The sequence below is a fragment of the Lucilia cuprina genome, chromosome 3 (assembly GCF_022045245.1).
Source record: "Lucilia cuprina isolate Lc7/37 chromosome 3, ASM2204524v1, whole genome shotgun sequence".
NCBI lineage: Eukaryota > Metazoa > Arthropoda > Insecta > Diptera > Calliphoridae > Lucilia > Lucilia cuprina.
The window spans coordinates 29,184,364-29,211,319 of NC_060951.1; the positions used below are offsets into that span (position 1 = coordinate 29,184,364).

A 26,956-nucleotide genomic window follows, 5' to 3' on the forward strand; every position below is an offset into this window, starting at 1 on the left:
CTATAGAATAGACTAGTGTCTAGTCTATAGAATAGTCTATAGAATAGACTAGTGTCTAGTCTATAGAATAGTCTATAGAATAGACTAGTGTCTAGTCTATAGAATAGTTTATAGAATAGACTAGTGTCTAGTCTATAGAATAGTCTATAGAATAGACTAGTGTCTAGTCTATAGAATAGTCTATAGAATAGACTAGTGTCTAGTCTATAGAGTAGTCTATAGAATAGACTAGAGTCGTCTAGTCTATAGAATAGACTAGAGTCTAGTTTTTAATCATTTTAATAAATTAAAATTTCCGTTAATTAAAAAATCCCAATTTCCAATCAGTTTAAATGATTGACAAAAACTCTCAAAAATCTTAACATAAAAAACAACTAAATGAATTCCACGTGTTTTTCCCTAAAACAAACCATCATGTATCTCCTCCCTTTCATTGTTGTTTACAAAAAAAGAAAATTTCTAAATATTTTTTTTTATATTTGTAAACGTGTTATAAACACTTAATAAGGCGTCTTAATACTGGCAAACAATTTTCACAACAAACACAACAATAACAAAAAAAAACAAAAAGACAAAACAATTTGAATGGACTGGTCATACAAACATCTATACTAAATCATAAAATTTCTTGATAACGTTTTAGAGAAGTTGTTGTGGAAAACCAAAATAATTATCTTTAGTTATAATCATAATGATATTCATAGTTTTTCCGCACTTAACTTTCTATCTCTCTCTCTTGCTCATTCTCTTTACATTTTAATGTAATAAAGTCTTGTTAAAGTGTAAATAAGAGGAGGAAGAGGTACGAAACATAAATAAAACTAAAACAAAATTATACAACGTCCTTGAAGAGTCGAGTTTTAGTTAGTTAGTTAATAACTAAAATAACTGACTAACTAACTAACAAAAAAATATGTATAGTTTTTATTATGGTTTTAGTTAGTTTATATGTATAAAAACTGGTACAAAAAATTAAATAAATACTTATAGTTTAAATTGTACATTTTCTGTTAGTTACGATGAGAGTTAATTGTAATTGTAGTGGTTGTTAGACCGATGTCAGTGATGGGTAATAAAATAGAGTGAGTACTTATTGTACCTAGAATAATGAGAACTTTACCTGTTGAAATTAATTAATTTAGATGGTATGTGTTTTGTGAGAATAATTTGGACCATGGAGTAGTCTATAGTCTGGACTATAGAACAGTCTACAGTCTGGACTATAGATAAGTCGATAGCCTGGACTATAGAGAAGTCTATAGTCTTGACTATTGAGAAGTCTATAGTCTGGACTAGATATAAATCTTTAATCTTGTCTGAACTATTTTGTAGTCTTTGTTGACTAGGTAGTAGTCTATAGTCTATACTATAGGGAAATATATATTCCGGACAAGTCTATATTCTAAACTATAGAGAAGTCTATAGTCTGGACTACATGTAAATCTGTAATCTGGTCTGAACTGTGTTGTAGTCTAAATGGACTATGTAGTAGACTATAGTCTGGATTATAGAGAAGTCTATAGTCTGTACTACATATACATAAGTGGTCAAAAGAGAAGTCTACAGTCTAGACTATAGAATAGTCTTTAGTCTGAACTAAAGCACAGTTCATAGTTTGGATAATACTCTGGACTATAGGAAAGTCTATAGTCTGGATTATGTAGTAGTTTATAATCTGGTCTATAGAGAAGTCTACATCTGTACTGTGGAGAAGTCTATAGCCTGGACTATATAGTCTTTTAATCTATAATCTGGTCTATGTGGACTATGTAGTAGTCTATAGTCTTGACTACAGGGAAGTCTATATTCTGGACAAGTCTATATATAGTCTGGACCATAGAGAAGTCTATAGTCTGTACTATAGCAAAGTCTGTAGTCTGCACTATAGAGAAGTCTATAGTCTGTATTATAGAGAAGCCTATAATTTGGATTATAGAGCAGCCTATAGTCCGGACTGTAGAGAAGCCTATAGTCTGGGCTATAGAGAAGCCTATAAGTCTGGACTATAGAAAAGCCTATAAGTCTGGACTATAGAGAAGTCTATAGTTTGGACTATAGAGAAGTCTATAGTCTGGACTTTAGGGAAGTCTATATTCTGTACAATGTAGAAATATATTGCCTGGATTATAGAGAAGCCTATAGTCTGTACTAGATATACATAAGTGTATAATCTGGTCTAAAGAGAAGTCTACAGTCTAGACTATAGAGTAGTCTTTAGTCTGAATTAAAGCAGAATTCATAGTTTGGATAATAGGGTAGTCTTTAATATGACCTATAGGAAAGTGTGTAGTCTGGTCTTAAGTCTGGACTACAGATAAGTCTATAATCTATAGTCTAAACAATAGCACAATTTATAGTTTGGAGTTAATAGTCTGGACTATAGTTAATACTATCTGTAGCCTGTAGAATTGAGTAGTCCATAGTCTCGACTATAGAGTAGTCTATAATATGGAATATAGATTAGTCTATAGAACTATTCAAATAAGGAAACATTCTTATTCAAATCTTATAAAGAAAATGAAGACATTTTTGAAAATCGTATGACTTTGTGGTTTTACTATGGACTTAAGGAAAAAAATATATCTTTGTGAAATTTTGGAAATTTCACCTTGAATTGTGTCTTAATCTAATTGCTATACGATGTAGCTTATAAACTTAAAAAAAACACCTTTTAATTCAATACCTGGTTTAAGATTTTAAACGTAATTTTATAATCTCCTTATTGTACTAACAAATTCGCGGGTAGAAATATTTTCCGCTGTTTTATGGTCCTATTTCATTTCTCTAGTCAATTGTTTTCACTAATCCTTTTACTAACACTACCAACCACTAACAAATCACTAATTAAAAAAAAAAAATACTTTTAATTTCAATTCTAACAACCCCCTCAAGAAAAAGTACCTTTATAAGAAATAGTTCATCAAACCTGATTCTGGTACTTGCGAGTACGAGTACGTACTCACATTTTTATGCACGTACATACTTTTCGTATTAGAGTGTTTGTTAGTATATATTATGAATAAAAATAATATTAGTTAGTGGTGGTGTTTGTGATAATAGTAATCATGTTTTATTTTTTTTTTACATTTTCGTTCTAATTTTTTTGTTATTTTTTCCTCGTCTCGCTTTTTTTATTGTAAATTATTTACTACACATAGACTTTATTCGTCAATTTGTTAGAGTTTGGACTAGACAAAGTTTTTTGTTTTTTTTTTGTTTCATGTTTTATTTGTTTAATTTTATTTGCTTAGAAACGTATTTAAACATTATTTAAGAACCATATGATTTAATGCAATTTGTTATTTTGTCTTCTTCTTGTTGGTTCTGTGTTGTGTAGTGTTTGTTTTTTTTTTTTTCGTATTTTATTTTTGATTTCTTATTCTAAAATGAGAGTGAGAAGTGGGAGATTGATGGGTGCTACAGAGAGAATGACAAGAATAATATTAAGGCTTGCCAGATTATTTTAAATGGAAAATTTTATTAACTCTTTAACGTCAACATCCTATTATGCTATTGTTTGGGCTATATAACTGACTATATCCCAGATTATAGAATATATCACGTTCTAGGCTACACTAGAGACGAAAGTATAATTTATTATAGATATGTTCTAGTTCAGTTATAGGTTAGTTCCACATTAGTTCTAGTCTGATCAGTTCTAGTTTAGTTCTTCTTCGGTTCTAGTTCAGTTCTATTTGAGTTCAAGTTGAGTTCTACTTCAGCTCTAGTTCAGTTCTAGTTCAGTTCTAGTTTAGTTCTAGTTCAGTTCTAGTTCAGTTCTAGTTCAGTTCTAGTTCAGTTCTAGTTCAGTTCTAGTTCAGTTCTAGTTCAGTTCTAGTTCAGTTCTAGTTCAGTTCTAGTTCAGTTCTAGTTCAGTTCTAGTTCAGCACTAGTTCAGTTGTAGTTCAATTCTAGTTCAGTTCTAGTTCAGTTCTAGTTCAGTTCTAGTTTAGTTCTTTTTTAGTTCAGTTCTAGTTCAATTCAGTTCTAGTTCAGTTCTAGTTAAGTTCTAGTTTACCTCTACTTCAGCTCTAGTTCAGTTCTTCTTCAGTTCTAGTTCAGTTCTAGTTCAGTTCTAGTTCAGTTCTAGTTTAGTTCTAGTTCAGTTCTAGTTCAGTTCTAGTTCAGTTCTAGTTCAGTTCTAGTTCAGTTCTAGTTCAGTTCAGTTCTAGTTCGGTTCTAGTTCTATTCTAGTTCAATTCTAGTTCAATTCTAATTCAGTTCTTTTTCAGTTCTAGTTCATTTCTAGTTCAATTCTAATTCAGTTCTTTTTCAGTTCTAGTTAAGTTCTAGTTCAGCTCTACTTCAGCTCTCTAGTTCAGTTCTAGTTTTGCACTAGTTCTGTTCTAGTTCAATTCTAGTTCAGTTCTAGTTTAGTTGTTTTTTAGTTCAGTTCTAGTTCAATTCTAGTTAAGTTCTAGTACAGTTCTAGTTCAGTTCTAGTTCAGTTCTAATTCAGTTCTAATTCAGTTCTAGTTCAGTTCTAGTTCAGCTCTACTTCAGCTCTAGTTCAGTTCTTCTTCAGTTCTTGTTCAGTTCTAGTTCAGTTCTAGTCAGTTCTTGTTTAGTTCTAGTTCAGTTCTAGTTCATTTATAGTTTAGTTCTACTTCAGTTCTAGTTTAGTTCTAGTTTAGTTCTAATTCAGTTCTAGTTCAGTTCTTTTTCAGTTTAGTTCTAGTTAAATTCTAGTTCTGTCCTAGTTTAGTTCCAATTTCAGTTCTTTTCATTCAGTTCAGCTTCAATTCTTGTTCAGTTTTGGATCAAGTCCAATTGTGTACTAAATTATTTCCAATATGGAAACTGCCACTATGAATGTGTTGCACCTGCAATTTTCATAACGCTGGCAACGCTGTATTATACTAAAAACTCGGATAAGGTAAATGAGAATGATTAAGTGAATGCAAGCGAGTAAAGGAATAAAAAGAGAAACAATAATAAAAATAAAACATTTCTACATTACGAAACAACAAAATACATATATAGAAGAAATAAACACACACACAAACAAACAATAATAGCTACATCATCAAACATATAATTACAACAACAGCGAAAAGTATAAAGAAAAGATACATAGATACTCTGATAGATATGTATACAATTGGTTTTACTTACGAAAGTGAGTACAAAACAATGAGTTGGAGAATGGTTGGATGATTTTTTTCTCTTTCTCTCTTTTTTTTGTGTTTTTCCGTTTCCATGTGTTTTTTTTATAAAAATGTTCTTGTGTGTGTGAGAGTGTATCTGTGAGTTTTTATTTAATATTTTCTTTAGTTCATACTACTTGATTTGTCAAACGTTAATTCAGTTTAGTTGTGCTGTATTGCACTCACACTGCGCTGCGCTCGCTCACTACTTAATACTACTGCTCTAAACTCTTTAATACACGCAACAATACCGCGCGGAGCTTTTTTTTTAAAGAAAAAAATAATAATAAATTAAAGAAAAAATTGAATTTAATTTCAATTATAAGAAACAGATTTTGATTTTTTGTTATTCAAATACGCTCTTTATTGTTTTTTTGTCTTAATATGAATTAAAATTATAAAAAAAGAAAACATAATTTCCATATTAACTAAAAACGAGGTTTGACAACAAAGTTTTTTTTTTCTACTTCTTCTTTATTATTTACTTTATTTAATTATAATGAAATAGTACAAAAAAAAAGAAAATTTACAAAAAATATAGTTTTTTATCTTAAAAAAATTTTAAATAAATTTAAAAATTAAAAACAAAAAATATGATGAAATATTTTAAATAATAAAAAAATGTAAAAAAAGTGACCGTGATTTTGTAAAAAAAAAAAATTGTGTAAATTTGTTCTTTCTCAGAATTTTTAAACAAAACAATGTGTTTTTTTTTTGTTGTTGTTGATTTTTAATAATTTCTTTTTAATCTCTTCTTTTTTCTTTTTTCAAAGCTTAAAGCAAAAAATCCATAAATCTAATTAAAATCAACAAGAAAAAAAGAAAAACTTTTCTTTTTTCCTTAAAGTGAACAAAAAAAAATTAAACGAATATATTTTTTAAAACGAACTACGAAAATATTTATAAAAAATATATATAAAAAAAACGACTTTGAAAAACGAAAATTTCCCTGAAATCATAACTCAAGCCCGTTAAGTTGTTGTAGGAACATTTTTGTAAAGAAAAACCCCAAATAAAATTTATTTGGTTGGGAATGTATGTTTTTAATTTGTAATAATAATTTTTACAATAATTTTATATTTTAATTTAAAAAATTCATTCATATTTGTTTGTGCTATTCTTATTTTTTTTATTCTAATTTAATTTTCCCCAAAAAAAAAAAAAACTACAAAAAAACTTATGTAATTATAATTATGTTTGTTTAGTTGTTCGTTCGTTCATTCGTTTGTCTGTCTATATATTCCTACACTTCTCTAAAATAAAAAATAAAATCATTTTTAATATTATGGTTTAATCATTTCGTCTAAAATAAATAAAATAATAGAAAAGTAAAATTTTTAACGTTATATAGAAAATATTTATATAAAACTCATGTCTCGATCCCTTTTACCATCAATGTTCTCATTATTTTACTCTTTATCTACTCTCCCTCTCACTCTAGTTCATTCATTGTTTCATTCTCTAGTCTAAAATCAAGAACACAAAAAAATATTTATACTAGTGCCTTACTCTTCCCCTTTCGTCTCATACAGTTTTTCCGCTCGCGATCAAATTTATTTTACATGAGTTTAAGTGTGCTGCCACATGATTATGATGACAAATCATCGTCATCAGTAAATATTAAACAAAAATATATTCAATATAAGTCATAATTATTTAAAATTTATTTAAATAAATGATGTACTAAATTTTGTTAATATATAATAAAAATAAATTATAAAGTCTTAATATAGTTTTAGTTTAGTTATAGTTCGGTAATACAGTTAAGTTCTAATACTAGTTCAGTAATAGACAAATTTACACTACAAATTAAGTTTTACCTTATTTGCAAATAAGTTTGTGTAGTTCTAGTACAGTGATTGTTTAGTTCTAGTTTTCGTTCTGTTCTATTTCAGTTCAACTTTAGTTCTACTTTAATTCTATTTCAGTATTATTAAAATTTTCAGTATATTTCAATATTTCAATACAATTTCAATTCTATTTCAGTTCTAATTCAGTTCAAGTTCAGTTCTAGTTCAATTCTAGTTCAGTTCTAGTTCAGATCTAGTTCAGATCTAGTTCAGTTCTAGTTCAGTTCTAGTTCAGCTCTAGTTCAGTTCTAGTTCAGTTCTAGTTCAGTTTTACTTCAGTTCTAGTTCAGTTCTAGTCCAGTTCTAGTTCAGTTCTAGTTCAGTTCTAGTTCAGTTTTACTTCAGTTCTAGTTCTAGTTCAGTTCTAGTTCAGTTCTAGTTCAGTTCTAGTTCAGTTCTAGTTCAGTTCTAGTTCAGTTCTAGTTCAGTTCTAGTTCAGTTCTAGTTCAGCTCTAGTTCAGTTCTAGTTTAGTTCTAGTTCAATTCTAGTTCAATTCTAGTTCAATTCTAGTTCAGTTCTAGTTCAATTCTAGTTCAATTCTAGTTCAATTCTAGTTCAGTTCTAGTTCAGATCTAGTTCAGTTCTAGTTCAGCTCTAGTTCAGTTCTAGTTCAGTTTTACTTCAGTTCTAGTTCAGTTCTAGTCCAGTTCTAATTCAGTTCTAGTTCAGTTTTACTTCAGTTTTACTTCAGTTCTAGTTCAGTTCAAGTTCAGTTCTAGTTCAGTTCTAGTTCAGTTCTAGTTCAGTTCTAGTTCAGTTCTAGTTCAGTTCTAGTTCAGTTCTAGTTCAGTTCTAGTTCAGTTCTAGTTCAGTTCTAGTTCAGTTCTAGTTCAGTTCTAGTTCAGTTCTAGTTCAGTTCTAGTTCAGTTCTAGTTCAGTTCTAGTTCAGTTCTAGTTCAGTTCTAGTTCAGTTCTAGTTCAGTTCTAGTTCAGTTCTAATTCAGTTCAAGTTCAGTTCTAGTTCAGTTCTAGTTCAGTTCTAGTTCAGCTCTAGTTCAGTTCTAGTTCAGTTCTAGATCAGTTCTAGTTCAATTCTAGTTCAGTTCTAGTTTAGTTCAAGTTCAGTTTTAGTTCAGTTCTAGTTCAGTTCTAGTTCAATTCTAGTTCAGTTCTAGTTAAATTCTAGTTCAGTTCTAGTTCAGTTCTAGTTCAGTTCTAGTTCACTTCTAGTTCAGTTCTAGTTCTGTTCTAGTTCAGTTCTAGTTCATTTCTAGTTCAGTTCTAGTTCATTTTTAGTTCAGTTCTAATTCCGTTCTAGTTCTAGTCCTAGTTCAGTTCTAGTTAAGTTCTTGTTCTAGTCCAGTTCTAGCTCAGACCTAGTTCAGTTCTAGTCCAATTCTAGTTCAGTATATTGCGCAGAACTAGAATTGGACTAGAATTGAACTAGAACTGAACTAGAACTGAACTAGAACTGAACTAGAACTGAACTAGAACTGAACTAGAACTGAACTAGAACTGAACTAGAACTGAACTAGAACTGAACTAGAACTGAACTAGAACTGAACTAGAACTGAACTGGAACTGAACTAGAACTGAACTAGAACTGAACTAGAACTGAACTAGAACTGAACTAGAACTGAACTAGAACTGAACTAGAACTGTTCTAGAACTGAACTAGAATTGAACTAGAACTGAACTAGAATTGAACTAGAACTGAACTAGAAATGAACTAGAACTGATCTAGAACTGAACTAGAACTAAATTAGAACCGAACTAGAAGTAACCAAGAACTGAACTAGAACTGAACTAGAAATTAACTAGAACTCAACTAGAACTCAACTAGGACTGAACTATAACTGAACTAGAACTGAACTATAACTGAACTAGAACTGAACTAGAACTGAACTAGAACTGAACTAGAACTGAACTAGAACTGACCTGGAACTGAAGTAGAACTGAACTAGAACTGAACTAGAACTGAACTAGAACTGAACTAGAACTGAACTAGAACTGAACTAGAACTGAACTAGAACTGAACTAGAACTGAACTAGAACTGAACTAGAACTGAACTAGAACTGAACTAGAACTGAACTAGAACTGAACTAGAACTGAACTAGAACTGAACTAGAACTGAACTAGAACTGAACTAGAACTGAACTAGAACTGAACTAGAACTGAACTGAACTAGAACTGAACTAGAACTGAACTAGAACTGAACTAGAACTAAACTAGAACTAAAGTAGAATTGAATTTGAAGTGAATTAGAACTGAACTAGAATTGAACTAAAACTGAATTAGAACTGAACTAAAACTGAAATAGAACTAGCCTAGAACAGAACTAGAAATGAACTAGAACTGAGCTAGAACTAAAATAGAACTGATCTAGAACTGAACTAGAACTAAACTACAACTGCATAATAACTGGACTACAACTGAACGTCAAATTAACTAGAACGGAATTAAATAGAACTAAATATGATCATACTTATAAGTGAACTGAATAATATTAAAAATTAATCCTAGGCAAAAGCTTTCTTCTAAAGACATCGATCGAAAATTAATTTATATGACTGTAGGGTATCATAAGCACGGGTTTGATAGACATTGTTAATGCATAACAACAATAATTTATCATAACCATGTTTGTATACATAAATACATATTTGTATGTATGTATAATGTTGTTGTTGCTACTATTATTTACTACAAGTATTTTAAATTTCACTAATAATTTACTCATTTACCTTAATGAAAAATAGCAAAAATAAAAAAACTACACACTTATTTACATGTGTGTATAGTTTTGCGATTATTATGAGTGTGAGTAAATTTACCGTTTCTTTTTTTCCCTCTACTCTTAATTTTTTTTATTGTTTTTATACATATTTTATTGTAAATTATATTTAATGTATGATTTTTTCATAGATACATTTTTTTTGTAAAATACAAAGAAAGAGGCAAAAAAAATAAACAACAAATGCCACAAAACAACATTGGGAAATTGCAAATTATACTATAAATATCATGTAAAAAAACAACAACAACTACTAAAATGTAATATACATTTGTTGTAATATATGTATGTATGTATCTATGTATGTTCTTTTTGTTGTTGTTGTTGTAATAGTAGTATAATATTGTATTTAACTGCACATGTGCTGCAACTACTATAACCATGGTCTGTTAGTAAATTGTAAAAACAAAAACAGCAACAATAATAAAATACGAGATATAAAACTATTGTACATACTAATTTTACTTTTCTTTTTTTTACTTTTTTTCTTCTTCTATTTCTAATACTTTTCCTCTCTTTACTTCACCTGCTGTTTGTTTTTATTTTCTTTTTACAAATTCTCTTCCTCTTTATAATTTACCGTTTCTTTTTCTTTTTTGGTTTAATTTTTGTTAAGATTTAACAAAAACCAACTAACCAAGCTAAGCAGCTGATTTTATTCCATTAGTTTCATTGCATATTTTATTTTCTTTTATAGTTATTGTTAATTTAAAACAATAACTACAAGTAATGCAATTTACTTGTACAAAAAAAAAACTAAGAAACGCAATAGTTGCTAACATTAATTTCCCTATTCTAACTCTCTCTCTATCTCTTTCGCTCGTTCCCACTAAACTCTCTACCCTTAAATAGTATTCTTGCATAGTTTGTTTGTTTTTTTGTCATTATTGCTGTCATTGTTGCTGTTGTCGTTTTTCTTTGCAAATAGTAGTATATACATATGTACTTAGTAGTAGCAGTACAAAGATGACCTAAATTTTTCCTCTTTTTCAACCATGTTGCCTGTTTTACTATTATTTTGGTTACATTGTTACTACAAATGTTTTTTTATGCAAAACTAATAACAAAAATAACAACAGCTATTAATATTAGATATTGTTGTTATTAATGTAACAAAAAGAAGCAGCTGAAAAAAAATAGTTTGTCTTTCTATATAATCGTGACCTAATTGTAAAAATATGGCTTCTTACAAAAAGAAAAACATACACATTTTCCAAAATAACAATATGCAACAAATATTAAAATATTGCAAAAGGCACTTTAAACAAATCAGAAAAAAATATTAATTAACAGGCATTAAACAATAGGTAAGACTACAGTTTAGAATTTCAGCTAGATTATGGTTCAAGTGATAGACAGTCTATAGGTTAGATCATAATCCTGACTGTATAATACACTATAGCCCAGACTAAGGACTACACTATAATCCAAACTGTATATTAGACTATAGTTAAGAACATAAACTTAACTATGGTACAGACTATAGTATAGATTAGACTGCTATGCTATATGATGTACTATTCTTCAAACTATGGGCTTCTAGAACTGAACTTTTAATGAACTTTAACTGAAATAGAACTAAACTAGAACTGAACTAGAACTGAACTACAACTGAACTAGAACTGAACTAGAACTGAACTAGAACTGAACTAGAACTGAACTAGAACTGAACTAGAACTGAACTAGAACTGAACTAGAACTGAAGTAAAACTAAACTAGAACTGAACTAGAACTGAACTAGAACTGAAGTAGGACTGATGTAGAACTGAACTAGAACTGAACTAGAACTGAACTAGAACTGAACTAGAACTGAACTAGAACTGAACTAGAACTGAACTAGAACTGAACTAGAACTGAACTAGAACTAGAACTGAACTAGAACTGAACTAGAACTGAACTAGAACTGAACTAAACTAGAACTGAACTACAACTGAACTAAACTAGAACTGAACTAGAACTGAACTAGAACTGAACTAGAACTGAACTAGAACTGAACTAGAACTGAACTAGAACTGAACTAGAACTGAACTAGAACTGAACTAAACTAGAACTAAACTAGAACTGAACTAAAACTGAACTAGAACTGAACTAGAACTGAACTAGAACTGAACTAGAACTGAACTAGAACTGAACTAGAACTGAACTAGAACTGAACTAGAACTGAACTAGAACTGAACTAGAACTGAACTAGAACTGAACTAGAACTGAACTAGAACTGAACTAGAACTGAACTAGAACTGAACTGAACTACAACTGAACTAGAATTGAACTAAGACTGAATTAAAACTAATCTAGAACTGAACTAGAACTGACCTAGAACTAAACTAGTACTGAACTAAAAATGGACTAGAATTCTTATTGTTGCTCTTCATTCGAATTTGGGAAACCCCTGTTTATTATTAAAAAAACTCCTTAATAATTGACATTTTTTTGGTTTATGACTACATTCATTTTGATTACAAATCTCATCCTGCTGTATTTTCCCCGACAATACCTGTTGCTATTTAATCATCATCTTCTTGTTGTAGTTGTTGCCCAATGTTTTTTTTTTTTTTTTTTTTTTTATATATATATATATATTATAAATCTATAAATTATTTTACCACACTCGCCTGCTTCACAATCTGACACCTCATCATCTTGTATTATATTGTGGTCAATTTCTATTATGGGGGTTTGTTGTCATAATAAACCTTCTTTCTAATCTAGAATATTTATATGTATGTATATTTGTTTGTATATATTATTACTTTTTTTTTTTGCTTTAAAATAATAAACATTTTAATTTATTTTTAAAGTAATCTCGCTCTGTGGTCTTTAGATATTTTAGAAAAAAAAAAGAAACATGAATCATTTCTATAGACTTTTAACAATTGATGTGATGAGGGGGGAAGGATGCTGAATGAAAAGAAAATTATAAATAAATATTAATTGGGTTGGGTTCGAATAATTAAAAAGGATTCATTTAAACGTAAAGTTTTTAAAAAATTTGCATTGTCTCTATATAAACACATAATTATGAATCAGCTGATATGTTTCATTCGAACATTTAGTATTGACAACTTGCTCTTTTCCAGCTGATATTAAAAATAATGTGTTCACTTTTTTAATTGCATACTTTTTTATAAACAATAGTTTTTTATAATTTTAATGCAAATTATATACAAAAAGGATTTTTACTTTTCACTTATACTTTTGTTACTTCTTCCCTTAGTAATACTTCCCTTTGTATACTTTGTTTTTTTTTTTTTCAATAAAAATTTAATTAAATTTTTATGATGACCAAACAGCACAAAACAGCTTCTTTATATAATAAACATCATTTATTTATTTTCAATACAATATTTGTTTTTTTTTCTTCTTTTGTATATTTACATAAATAACTCTATTTTTAAAACCCCTATTTATGATTATTTTACAATAATTGACCTCCATAATTCTAAAATAAACTCTTCATATGTAAATAAATTGTTAAGATAATTCAAAGATTTTTAGTTTAGTATTTTGGGAAATTTAATTAAATTCATAAATTGTTTGTTCCGTTTTTATTCGCTTTGGCGTTAACGCCCTTTTTTGTGAAAAAGCTCATTGAAATCTTTACGTTTTTGTGTGTGTGTGTGTATGTATGTGATAAGATTGCACATTTCTGTTTGTTTTTTTTTTTTTTTTTTTTTTTTTTTTTTTGTATAAAAAAAGTCTTTTTTTGGAATTTCTTTTTTAAAAAGGGTTACAAAATTGAGCTTAGTGATAATGACAGATATACATAGATTAGGATCAAGCAATTTTGTGTCTGTAGAAGAGCAAAATATCACCAAAAAGACTGAACTATAGTTTAGACTGGAGACTACGCTCTATACCATAATCTAGGTTTAGTCTATATATGTAGTAAACTTTAAAATTCTAATTATACTAGGCTATAAAATATACAAACTATTAGAGCTAATCCACAATTTAGCTAAAATTTTATTCTAGAATTAAACTAAAATTAGAACTGAACTAAAACTGATAATAACTGAACTATAAATGAACTAAAAGTGAACTAAAACAGAACTTGAACTAAACTAGAACTGAACTAGAACTGAACTAGAGCTGAACTAGAACTGAACTAGAACTGAACTAGAACTGAACTAGAACTGAACTAGAACTAGATCTGAACTAGAACTGAACTAGAACTGAACTAGAACTGAACTAGAACTGTACTAGAGTTGAACTAGAACTGAACTAGAACTGAACTAGAACTAAACTAGAACTGAACTAGAACTGAACTAGAACTAAACTAGAACTGAACTAGAACTGAACTAGAACTGAACTAGAACTTATTCGTTGAAGGTCTATGACGTTATTAACAAATTATGAAAACATATAATTATATTTATTACACATTTATATTTACTAAAAATATTACTGAACTAGAACTAGAACTGAACTAGAACTGATCTAGAACTCAACTAGAACTAAACTAGAACTGAACTAGATCAGAACAAGAACTGAACTAGAACTGAACTAGAACTGAACTAGAACTGAACTAGAACTGAACTAGAACTGAACTAGAACTGAACTAGAACTGAACTAAAACTGAACTAGAACTGAACTAGAACTGAACTAGAACTGAACTAGAACTGAACTAGAACTGAACTAGAACTAGAACTGAACTAGAACTGAACTAGAACTGAACTAGAACTGAACTAGATCTGAACTAAAACTGAACTAGAACTGAACTAGAACTGAACTAGAACTAAACTAGAACTGAACTAGAACTAAATTTGAACTGAACCAAAACTAAACTAGAACTAAATGAAACTTTAAACTAAAAAATTATCAAATTATTCGTTGAGGGTCTATGACGTTATTAAAAAATGATGAAAAACATATAATTTTATTTATCACACATTTATATTTACGATAAGATTACTTAAATTATGAAATTTTTAATAAAACGAATACCAACTAGCAGCAGTTTCACTACAGCGAAAAAAAAGTGAAACGAAAAATTTTCCATGTAAATTATATAAGAAAATTATATAAAAAAACTCACAAGAAACTGACAAATTTAAATGTTAAACCTTAATCATTTATAACATTTTATTGTAAAAGCTTTAAATGTTTATATTATTTTTTAGTAAATTTACGTAAATAACATGAAAAAATTTCATTGTTAATAGTTAAATAAATAAAAATTTTACTAATTTTGTAAATATTCTTTGTATTTATCTTTGCAGAAATCTAAAAGAATTATAACTCTAACTAAGAGTAGAATTATACCTTGGAAACAGCAGTTTTCTAAAGCTGATTAGTGAACAACAACAACAGCAACTACAAGAAAAGCAAAGCAACAACTAACGAAATTAAAAGAAAAACTCCTCCTAACAACAAAACCAAAAAAAGCAAAGAAACGGGCAAATATGAAGATATTTTAAAGAATTAAAAAAAGGAGCAGTAAAACATCCTACTAAACAACATCAAAAACGAATTAACAAACATTTGCTACTACTCACATATACAACAACAAAAACAACAATAACTGAAGAGAAATTTGTTTGCAACAAACACTTTGTTATTTTGTTTTGTTTATTTTTTGATAAAAAAAGAACTTAACGTTAAAAGGGAATTTATTAATTAAAATTCTTAGGCAATTAATTGCTGACAAAATACTTTTTTTAAAGGAATAAAAAACACACGTCAAGCAATGCTTAATATAACAAATATTAAAACAACCAAAACATAACGTTAAATGTTTTCTTAAATTTTCTTTTTGTATTTTGTTTTCTTTTGTACAACTTGTTTCTTTTAACCATTTGTTTTTTTGTTAACAACAATTTTTATTTGCTTAACTGAAAAAAAACAACAAGAAGAAGAAGAACACAGCAGCAACAACAATTGAAATAATGAAAACATATTATTAAAGAAAAGAATTGAAACAACAACTATTATTTGTTTAAAAAAAACGTTGTTTTTTTTTGGCTTTAACCACTAGAGATTTTGGCAAAAGACAAAAAAAGTATTGTTTTGTTGTATTAAACCAAAGAAGATTTTGCGGAAAAACTTTGTTGTATGTTTTGATGAAAAAACAATGTTGTCATTACATCTAAGAGTATTTAAGGAAAATGATTTGCTAAACATGCAATCTTACAACATAAACTCAGGAGCTACCAGCAACAACGGCGCTTGTTTACCAGCTGCCCCTAAAACTGCTGCACCAGGAGTTCAGTTGTCTTACAACGTAACAAGTGTTGCCTTAGCAGCTTTGGATACAGTTGTAGCTCTTCATTTGGCTGAAACAGTTCAATACGAGGAATAAATCTTTAGCAAAAACAAAAAAAAAATTAAACAACTTTAAAACAAACAAAACAACAACAACATTATAACATTAAAAGCAAAACTCTTGAAAAAAAACGTTAAGAAAAGCAGCAACACACTTTGTAGAAGAAGAAGAATAAGCAGAAAATTCAATGTTCTAGCAAAATTTAGCGTTAAAAACACAACATTTTTACACACCAACAACAACAACTTAAAACCCCAGAGAAATATAAAAGTAAAACATTAAGCATACCACGTTTATCCTTTAACAACAACAAAAGTCAGAGTGTTTTTCCAATTGTTTTAATTACAAAACCAAACAACAGTTTTCAAAAGTTTCTCTCTCTCTCTCTTCGCTAACAAAACCAAAACAAAGGAAATAATAGTAACTCGATTAATAAAACAAATTCTTGTACTAAAGGGAAGGAAGACAAAGTTAAGCTTTTAATTTTTTGGCAAAATAACGGTAAGTTAATTGTTTTTTAAATTATACTTTATAAAAACAAATATCTATTCTTAACCCTTTACAAACACTTAAGGTCCTATTTGCCATTTGTTGTTTCAAAATTTCTTTCCAAAAAAATAATCAAAACATTAACTACAATTACCAAAAATTAAATTTAAAACAATTTCCCTTAAAGCTTTTTTATTTCTATTACAATAATATTAAGGCTTTAAATATTTTTAAATTGTTACATAATTATTTTTTTTTCTTCATTCATTTAATTTTAAGTTTTATTTATAAATAAAATAACATTTTGGTTCGTTTTTTGTTTATTGTTGTAGTTGTTTTTGTTTAATTTGACTTTTGGCTATTGTAAGTTGAAAAGAGATAGTTTTTCTATACAAATTTGGCTTTTAAATTGTTGAATTGAAAAATTGCAAAGGACTTTAAGTTTTATTTGAAATCTATTAAACTAATTTTGTTTGTTTTCCAAATTTTATTTTGTGTTTTCTGTTTTCTTACTCATTTTGTAAAAGTAGTGTTTTTTTTTTAAATAACTGTTCTATTGAGAAACAACGTTAATTGAAGATTTAACCTATTCAAAATTTAAAAAAAGCTTTTAAAATATAAAAAAATTCTTTTTAAAGTCTTTACAACAGTTTTAAAGAGTTTTAGTTGAAAAATCCACAAGCTTTTTCTAGAGAACTTTACCTTTCTTTTGTAAGTTTATTTCGTAAATAAAAATCCTTAAAAAATCGTCTTTCTTAAGCTTAAGATAAATTTTTTTCAAAACATTCTGTTTGAGCTTTAAAAAACAAAGTTTTTATAAAAAACTTTAAAAAGATTTTGATATCTTTTGAATTTTCCAATTTTTTACATATTTATTCAAAAAGTTTATGTTTGAGCTTTTAAAAAAAAAAGTTTTTATAATACATTTTAAAAAGCTTTTGATATCTTTAGAAGTTCCAAATTTCTACAAAGCGCTTTACATATATTTTTTCAAAAACTTTATGTTTGAGCTTTTAAAAACAAAGCATTTATTACAAATTTTGAAAAGCTTTTGATATCTTTTGGATTTTCCAAATTTTCATGAAAGCGTTTTTCTTAAGCTTTATATATATTTTTACAAAAATTTTATGTTTAAGCTTTTAAAAACAAAGTTTTTATTACCAATTTTGAAAAGCTTTAGATATCTTTTAGAAGTTCTAAATTTCTCTTTGAAAGGAGTTATTATGGAGTTATTTAGAACTCTAAAAATGTTTTTTTACAAAGCTTTAGATTCATATTTTTAAAAAGTTTGTGTTTTTAAAGTTTTTTTCGAAAGCTTTAGAAAAAAATTATTCGATGCCTTTTTAACTAATTTCCACAGCTTCAGATTGTTTTTAAAGAAGTTTATTTTGTAAGCTCAAAGTTTTGAAAAGAGCTTTTTATAAAAGTTTTAAAAAACAAAGTTCTCAAAAGTCTTTTAAACAAAAGCTTCAGATTTTTTTTTTTTTGAGTGCTTTAAATATTGTTTTTATTTTTTATATTTTGTGCGTAAAATCTTAAGCGTAAAATAAAAAGCTTTACATTCCACTCCTAAGCTATTTAGTTTGCTTTCTAGAGATTTGGAAATCCTGAGCTTTTGAAAAAGCCATTTCGGAAACTTCATGGGTTTTGATATTCGAAAGCTCATTATTCTAAAATAATCTATGTGTTTTACCTTAAAGTTTGGTTTTTAAAAATAAAGAGCTTTTAAGTGAAAGATTTTAGAATAGTGCGGAAAATCTAAAGCTTAAAAAAGCTTTACATTCCATTCTTAAGCTCTTTAGTTTGTTTTCTTGACTTTTTGGAAATTCTGAGCTTTTGAAAAAGCTTTAGAATACTTTCAAAAGTTCTTGGGTTTGTTTTGGTATTCTAAAGCTCTTTATTTTTAAAAATAAAGAGCTTTTGAGAGAATGATTTTAGTTTTTGAATAGATTCAAGTAAAAACCTATTTTAAAAAGTTTGCATTTGAGCTTTTACAAACAATATTCTTAAGAAACTTTTTCTTAAGCAAATTTCAGTAGAAATTTAGTTTTATCAGTTCTTGGGTTTGTTTTGAAAATTCAAAGCTTTAAAATAGCCTTTTCCTTGAATTTTCTCTATAAAGTTTGTTTTTTTTATAAAAAGCCTTTGATGAAGTTATTTTAGCTTTAAATAGATCTTAGTGCGGAAATTATTAAAATTTTTAATAAATATTCTTCGCTTTATAAATTCTAAAGCTTTTCAATGAAAGTTTTGTTTTGTTTTAGAACTTCTACAGCATTTTGTTAAAAAAAATCTAGAGCTTTTCTAAAAAAAAAGAATTTAATACTATGAAAGCTTTAGCGTTCTATTGAGAGATACTACTAAAGCTTTTAAACGATTAGAAATTTAAAGAAAATCTTTTAAATTTTATACTTAACTTAACTTTAACACACTTTTCGGCCCAAAACAAATTCCAAACTTTCCTTAACGTTGTTTCTCTCCTTTTTTGGCACCTTTTTTCCCATAAACTGTACAAAATTATCTGTTGAAAATTATAGAAAAAAACATTTATAAAATACAACAATTATATGAATATTTTGTTATATTTTTTCCATTTAAATTTTAACAATTCACCACAAAAACCAAAAAGGTATGAAGTATCCTCAACTAGTATCGCCTCGAGCCGTGAACGCCATCTCTGATTGGTTAGTATTACGTTTGGAGCAATTAGGCGTTGAATCACCACAGATCTATACAAGACTTCTACTATCTCTCTTACAATCGTCAGTTCAAGTAAACGATCCAATTGAATTCAGCAACTTGGAAGTAAATCAATAAGAAATAGTTCCATAATTAAAAGAAAATTTTAGTATAAAAAAAAGAAAGAAAATCAAATTAGCAGCAAAATTAAACAAAATAATTGCAAATATCTAAATTTCATTAATTTTTCCTCTTGCGCATAGAAAACTGCTATCAGCTAATTTGATTTTTTTTTTGTTGCTCTTTAAGCAAATCTTTTTGAAACTTTCCGCTTTTTTTTTTATTTAACAATTATCCTTAAAAACTGTTATTAATAGTTTTTCTTTAACATTTCAAAACAATTTAGGCATTTTTCGCCCAACGCAAGGGAGGTCACAAACGTTTTCATTTACCTTCGGATACAGAGACCTTGAAAAAACTTAATGCTGTACAGTGTTTAAGAGAAATTGTATCTAATGAACAGGAGGTAGGGATTTTCATTTTTCGATTCTATTATAATTGTTATTTAATAAAAAAAACTATATTTTTTCCAACAAAGACTGCTACCATTGAACAACTAGTTGATGAATTGTGTGAAAAATTAAAGGATATTGAAAAACAAACACAAAATCTAAGTGATGAAGAACGTTTTCTAATTGAGACACATCTCAATACCGATTCTCTAATACAACAACAAACTCAAACATCAACAACACAAGTGCAACAACAAGCCAACAGTAGCAGCAGCAATAATCATCATACACGTCATCACCAACAATCTCATACTCAACAACAAATAACACAAATTTATAATAATTCCAACAATTCAACTTTAAATTCGGATAGTAAACGTCATCATCAACATGTGGTTGCTGCAACAACAACAACAGCGGATTCATTAAATGATTTAGATAACGATCCGAAAAAACGTTATTTTCGAGCCTTTCCGGCCCTGTCCAAGGAAATGGAAGATTCTTTTCGCATCTGGCGTCGTAATGCAAAATCTTTAACTTGGCCCGTTGTAGGACGTTCTATAGTAGTTGATAGCAATTCAAATAATATAAATAACAATAATAATAATACTTCTGCATCAGCATCATTATCTTCAAGTAGTGCTAGTTCTATAATATCGTCTTCAAATTTTGGTGCAAATAATAACAACAATAATAATCGTAGTGTATCAGCGGATAAAAGTGTGGAAAAGAAATTGAAAGGAGAACAAAAAGTGAGTGCAACTGTTGGAACAGCCGTAGATAGTAGCGACGTACAACAACAACAACATCAAGGAGCAGTAGCAGCAGCAGCAAGTGTTAAAAAGAAATCTAAACGTCGTCGTAATCAAGGTAAGTTTGAGCATTTTCTTAACATCCTTTAATTCCCTATAAAATAATCCCTAAACACCTTGTAGCTCTGTGCAAAGGTAAAACAATACAAAATATACGCAAAGTATCCGTTGGTACCAATCCCAATTCTATTGGTGTTCATAAATATCATCACTATACGCATCATCGTAATTCCTCACCGGCTTGGGATACCGATTTTAAAGGTTGCTGGGAAATGGGTCCCGATTTGATAAAAGAGTTTTTGAGTCGTCAAAACGCTGGTGGTGGTGGTGGCGCTAATAAACGTAATCGCAGTAATTCCGATAGCATGGATCATGAAGAGCACAATGTGCGTAAAATTCTAAATGAAATACCCGCCAAGGAAGAGAAACCTTTAATAATGAAACCCTACATTGATTTATCTTTCTGTTGTGATGATGATGATGACGCTGAGTATGATCATGATGATGAGTGCCAACATCAATACACCGACGAAGGTGTAGATTATGTTGATGAGGACTATGATGATAATACCTTGGCTTCTGTTTCTGAATTGGCTATGGATAGTTTGAATCCCAATCCCAAACGTTTGTATCAACGTGAAGGCCAAGGGCAAAAATCTAATCTCGATCTAGAAACAGCTTTGGAGGAGACCAACGATTTGGTGGATCCTTTAGATTTTCAACAATTTAAGGCTAAATTCAATAGCAGTGTAGAGGCCTTGTGGAAAAATGCTGAACCTACTCCCACCCTCAGCAGCCAGCCAACTATAGACAATACCGTTAAAGCTAACAATCCTTTAGGAGGTGGCATATCTTCAGCCTTCTATGCCACTTTGGCTCCTTTTAAAAAGGATTTATGGAATTTCTGGTCCAATTACCAGCAACAAAACTATGATCATCAATTGAATAATAAATTATCCTCAACGGCTTCATCATCATCCATGTTTACGAATAACACACGTTTAGATGATAGTAGCGCTAGTTCTGGCGCTGGCGCCGATATTGCTAATTCAAGCGATTATTTCTCCATGCCCAGTAATCTGGATGATTTTGATAAGTCTGTGGGTGGTGTACGTGGCGCAGTTATGCGTACAAATGAAGCTGGTGCTTCTTTGGGTGCTTACACGCCCTCGATTAATGTTTTCTTGCAAAATTCCATCTGGTCAACTTCAGGTGATTGTGTAGATGCTATTGGTACTAACTCTGTTGCAGCCGATACCGATGAAAGTTTTCTTTATAAGGTGTGGCATTCGAATAAGAAATTGAGTCAGCTGGATGTGGGTAATGCTGCAAATGGTGAAAAGGTGAGTTTGTTTACCTATCTATCTATCTATCTATCTATCTATCTATCTATCTATCTATCTATCTATCTATCTATTTATCTTTCTATCTATCTATCTATCTATCTATCTATCTATCTATCTATCTATCTATCTATCTATCTATCTATCTGTCTGTCTGTCTGTCTGTCTGTCTGTCTATCTATGTTGTTGTTATTGTAACAGCTCGACTGTGGCCGATAGTTCTTTCCTGGGGAAAAAAACTTTCGGTTGATACAGCTATCGCTGGGTTGACAATCTTTGGCCGAGTATGACTCGGGTTGTTCCGGAGCGAAGATCCAATTGTCGTGTGAACGATCTATCAATCTATTTATTTATCTATCTATCTATCTATCTATCTATCTATCTATCTATCTATCTATCTATCTATCTATCTATCTATCTATTTATCTACCTATCTGTCTATCTATTTATCTATCTATCTATCTATCTATCTATCTATCTATCTATCTATCTATCTATCTATCTATCTATCTATCTATCTATCTATCTATCTTTCTATCTATCTATCTATCTATCTATCTATCTATCTATCTATCTATCTATCTATCTATCTATCTATCTCTCTATCTATATATTTATCTATCTATCTATCTATCTATCTATCTATCTATCTATCTATCTATCTATCTATCTATCTATCTATCTATCTATATATCTATCTATCTATCTATCTATCTACCTATCTATCTATCTACCTATCTGTCTATATATCTATCCATATGTAATGTAATATTAACTCAATCTTTGTCTTTCTCTTATAGATGTCCTCTTTACAGACCGACACTGATGGTGGTATTAGTGATTTCAACAAATCTAAAGACTCTTCAGTTTCACTGACAGTGAATAATCAAAATTTAGGTGCTAATCTACAATTTCCTCCTTACCAAAGTCTAAAATGGTCGGAAGGCATCAATGCTGGTCCTCCCTACAATTGCCTACTCAACCAAGTCCAAGAAATGGACTCTCTAAGGTCGGATAACAATAATTTATCCAGCTACAGCTCGGCTGCCAACATTACTGGTGCTACATGGGAAGCTCCCGCTTATGGACATAATGCACAACCAGATTTAAAGTCCTGGTGTGCTTCCAATCCCATGTCGCTCACTGAAATGTATGGTAATGATGTATGCGATAGCATTGTCAATCAAGAGCACGACGAGGAAGTCGCCGATATGGCTGTGGGACCGGCGGTAACATTACCCAATCATTGTGCTAACACTAGTGGCTTTGTGGCCTATAGTCGCATTAAACAATGCGGCCTAGTGCAGCCGCAAACGAAACCTTTGCAAAGTTCTAATGCTACACGTTTGCCTAAGGATTTCTTTAGAAGTGGTGAGGAAGAGAATCTTTTAAATTCTGAGCGTACACATTTCCATCCCATAGAGAATTTTGTTGATGGTCATACTTTCGATATAAGCAATGCTCTAGACACTGTAGAATTTGAACGTACCAGCAGTGGTTTATTGCGTTATGATTCCGAAGAATACTTAGAATACACACGTAATGATATATATATGGCAGATGAAGAAGTGGCTACTTCTAATACTAATCTATTGAAATATGGTAGAAAATCTAAGGAGGAGAATAAAAACGATAACTTTATTATTAAATTTCGGGTAAAACGTTCTGGTGAAATAGCCTGCCAGACGGAGGAACAAGATTTTCAATTGGCGGCCGCCAAAATGGTGGAATTACCCACAGCATTCCCTGCACCACAGGTAGAGGTAACTAATATGTTTAATAATACATTTTCTTTGAGTCGCCAGGCTAACAATGAAGCCATTATGGCCGCTGTTACTAAAGCTGTGGCAGCAGCCGCCAAAGCGGCAGCCGAAAATCATTTAAATGCCGGTCATTTCAATTGGACCCCTGGACACAATATGCATAATATAGCAACTGTTAATAGTGGTAATAGTATGGAAAATAATCCTATATGGATGTCCGACAATGCCATTTGTGATGAAGTAGATTTTTGTGCCGCCAGAGCGCAACAACAACAGCCACAATTGGCTCAAAATTGGTCTATGCAAGAGGTAGAAAAACAATGCCACCAAAGACGTTGTATGCCGCAAGAGCAACAACAACTATTAGAGCAACAACAGCAGCTAGATATTAAAAGGAAATTTCCCTCTAATGTGGAAATGGAAAGAAATGAAGAAAACTCTTTGGACAACAATTCCCTGCATACTTTGTGGGGCATGTGTGCTGTTTGCAATAGCTGTGAATATGGCAAATCTTTGCCAGCTAATCGCTTACTAAGAGATGAACTACAATTAGAAGCTGATGAAATCATGAGTGATTTACGTTATATGCAAGATTTATATATAGGCGAAACTACAGATATTTTAACAGACACTGTAGCTGGAGAAAATGAAGATAAAATGTTTAATAATATCCATAACAAGGAAACGGCTATGGATACTATGAAAAATCCCTGGAATTGTGATGTAAAAGAAAGTGTGGTAACAGATCCAATGCAAGTTTCCATGTTGCAAAAAGTTAATCAATTAATAGAGGATTTACTAAAGCCAGATAATAATGGAAAATTAACACAAGAAACTGAAGAATATAAAGAAATTCTCAAACAAACTGAAATGCTTAACAATTGGAACTTAACAGCTGCCGTAGAGGAAACAAATACAAAAAATCTTTGGCAATTTAATGACAAAGAAGAAGATAATAACATTTGGCAACATAAACCCCTAAAGGACAACTATGAAGGTCCTAGGGAAAAGGAGGGAAATGCAACAACTACAAACTTTATGAAACCCATGAAATTGCTAAAACAAGTGGGTGGCTCTTTAAGTGCGGATACACAATATATGGAAACTTTAAATTGGGAACATGATAATTTGGCTAAAATATGGCAACAAACTACTGCAACTACTACTAGTAATATAACCTCTAATACACAACTAGAGGAGGAAATGTTTATTAGAAATAAACAAAATGAAATGGCAAATAATATTATTAAGAAACAATTGCCACAAAATAAAGATAAAGAAGAAGAAACAGAAACAGAAGAAAACAAGGAAACAGCAGCAGCTAAAGAAGAAGAAGAAACCTTAAAGGGTACACAAAAGTTGGTAGAAGAAAAAAATCTAAAAAATTTACAGAATATAAGCGCACTAACGCCACCCTCTACTTTGCCGGGTAATAGCTATAAAAGAATGCAAAATTTTTTAAATAACTCAGCGGCCAAATTGAAATTAGCCGCCAATCGCAAAAGAAGACATTCAGCTTCACAAAATTTCTATCAGCAGCAGCAACAACAACAGCAATTGCACTACAGCAACCATAATAATAACAACAACAATATTCAAAATAACAACAACAACAATAATAATAATGATAACATAACCGATTTGAATGCTTATAAACAAAAACTAAACGAAACACTCAAAGCAGCTGCTAAGGAACAGCAGCAACAGCAACAGCTGCAAGAAGTTACACCCTATAACAGCATTACAAACTTAGAAGAACAGCCTACCAAACAGACCATAATCACCTGTAAATATTGGACCACAGCCACTAATGGCACACAATCCTCTTTGGATTCTGCAGCAGCAGCTATGATGCTTTTGGCCGCCGCCACCAATGCCAATGATATAATACCAGCCCATAACTATGAACAACACCACAATGAAGATGTTATGCTAGAAGAGAATATATTTGGTAATACTTTTTCTTGTCTTATCGATAAAAATGCCTCCATTTTGAAACATGTGACCATGATGACACGACCTCTAACACGTTGAAAACATAACACCATACAACACTTTACACACTCATGATATAAACAAAATATGAAAAAAAAAATTAAAAAAAAATACAAAAAAAAAAATTAAAAATTTAAAAAAAAAAGATGATCTTAAGAAAAACCTTTTTTATAAATATATATAAAAATAATGGTGAGAATATTTAAAAAAAACTTAAATTTCTATTCAAAACATATAAAAAAACAAAATGGAAATAATTCTTAATAATAATTTCCCTTAAACATAAAATTTGAAGAGTTAAAACTAAAAAAAAGGAAACTAATTATGTTTACAAATAGTTTGAAAACAACCCCCCATCCACCCTCCTCCCCTTTACACAAACCCTGGCCCTTTCCAACAAAGCCTTGTTATTTAACTACACAACTCTGCAAATTTATACAAAAAAGAAGTTTTAGCCAACAAATTAAATTTAATTTAAAAAAAACTAGTTTCTTTTAACTTTTAGTGCTTTTGTTTTTGTTTCTATTATTTCTTTCTTTAAACTTAAATATTGTTATAAAATAATTTAACTTTAACTTAAAACTACAATTTCTTTAACTTTAAAATTAAACTTTAATTTGTTTTTTCTTATTATAATTTTTCGTTCTTTTTTTCTCTATTTCTTTGTTAAATTTAAATTTAAAACAAATCAAATTTTCAAAATTTGTTTACATATTATTTTTGTATAATTTTTTTTCTATATTTTGAAAATCTACAACTTTAGCAAAAAAAAACCTTAAAAAAAATAACATTTCAAATTTATTTCAACAAAAATGTTAAAAAAAAATCACAAAAAAATTATATATATATATTATAAAACAAAACAAAAAAATATATATTTGTTTAAACGAGTAAAAAAAAAACTTCAAAAAAAAAATTACAAAAAAACAACAACAAATCTGTTCATATATATAATATATATTTTCATTCAATAGTAAAGAAATGATAAATCACCAGCAATTTAAATTTGTAAAAAAAAACCTAAAAGTGTAAAGTAAAGTTTATTACTTAAAAAAAATAAATAAAACACGAAAAAAACACAAAATGCTATAAAAAAATATATATAAATTAATTAATAAATTATCCTTCTATAAAAACACCATAATAAAGGATTAAATTAGAACAACAAAACCAACCACAAAAAACAAACTATATTTAAATTACTTATTTTCTTTTTGTTTAAGTTATTTTTTTTTAGTTCATTTCGTTTTCTTTAGGTTTTCAAAAAGGAGAACTGAAACAATTTTAATTTAAGAAAACCATTTTGTCATTTAAAAAAAGTGTTTGTCTTACAGAGTGTGGCCAACAAAAAGAAAACAAACAAACTCT

The 26,956-nt window shown here is 29.3% G+C and overlaps 1 protein-coding gene and 1 long non-coding RNA gene across 2 annotated transcripts in view; both read left to right on the forward strand.

Moving 5' to 3' along the window:
* The window catches only part of LOC111679474, a 41,673-nt gene extending 26,274 nt beyond the window's left edge, over nucleotides 1–15,399 (forward strand). Inside the window, exon 3 of the long non-coding RNA XR_006940220.1 lies at nucleotides 14,953–15,399. This is a non-coding gene — a long non-coding RNA (uncharacterized LOC111679474). The remainder of the gene's footprint in view (nucleotides 1–14,952) is intronic.
* A 400-nt stretch (nucleotides 15,400–15,799) lies between these two features.
* Nucleotides 15,800–25,741, forward strand: LOC111679480 (probable serine/threonine-protein kinase DDB_G0282963). The gene is made up of 6 exons (XM_023441056.2): nucleotides 15,800–16,496; nucleotides 19,114–19,289; nucleotides 19,570–19,689; nucleotides 19,762–20,545; nucleotides 20,611–21,830; nucleotides 22,631–25,741. The coding sequence occupies exons 2-6, from the start codon at nucleotides 19,116–19,118 to the stop codon at nucleotides 25,625–25,627; spliced, it is 5,295 nt and encodes a 1,764-aa protein (XP_023296824.2). The 5' UTR covers nucleotides 15,800–16,496; nucleotides 19,114–19,115; the 3' UTR covers nucleotides 25,628–25,741.
* Nucleotides 25,742–26,956: the final 1,215 nt, after the last annotated feature.

Bases quoted from the DNA above. Each gene is read 5' to 3' on its own strand.
- LOC111679480 (XM_023441056.2), top strand. From the start codon at position 19,116: ATGAAGTATCCTCAACTAGTATCGCCTCGAGCCGTGAACGCCATCTCT. The intron at 19,690-19,761 runs GTAGGGATTTTC...TTTCCAACAAAG, and splicing joins TTGTATCTAATGAACAGGAG to ACTGCTACCATTGAACAACT. The intron at 21,831-22,630 runs GTGAGTTTGTTT...TTTCTCTTATAG, and splicing joins ATGCTGCAAATGGTGAAAAG to ATGTCCTCTTTACAGACCGA.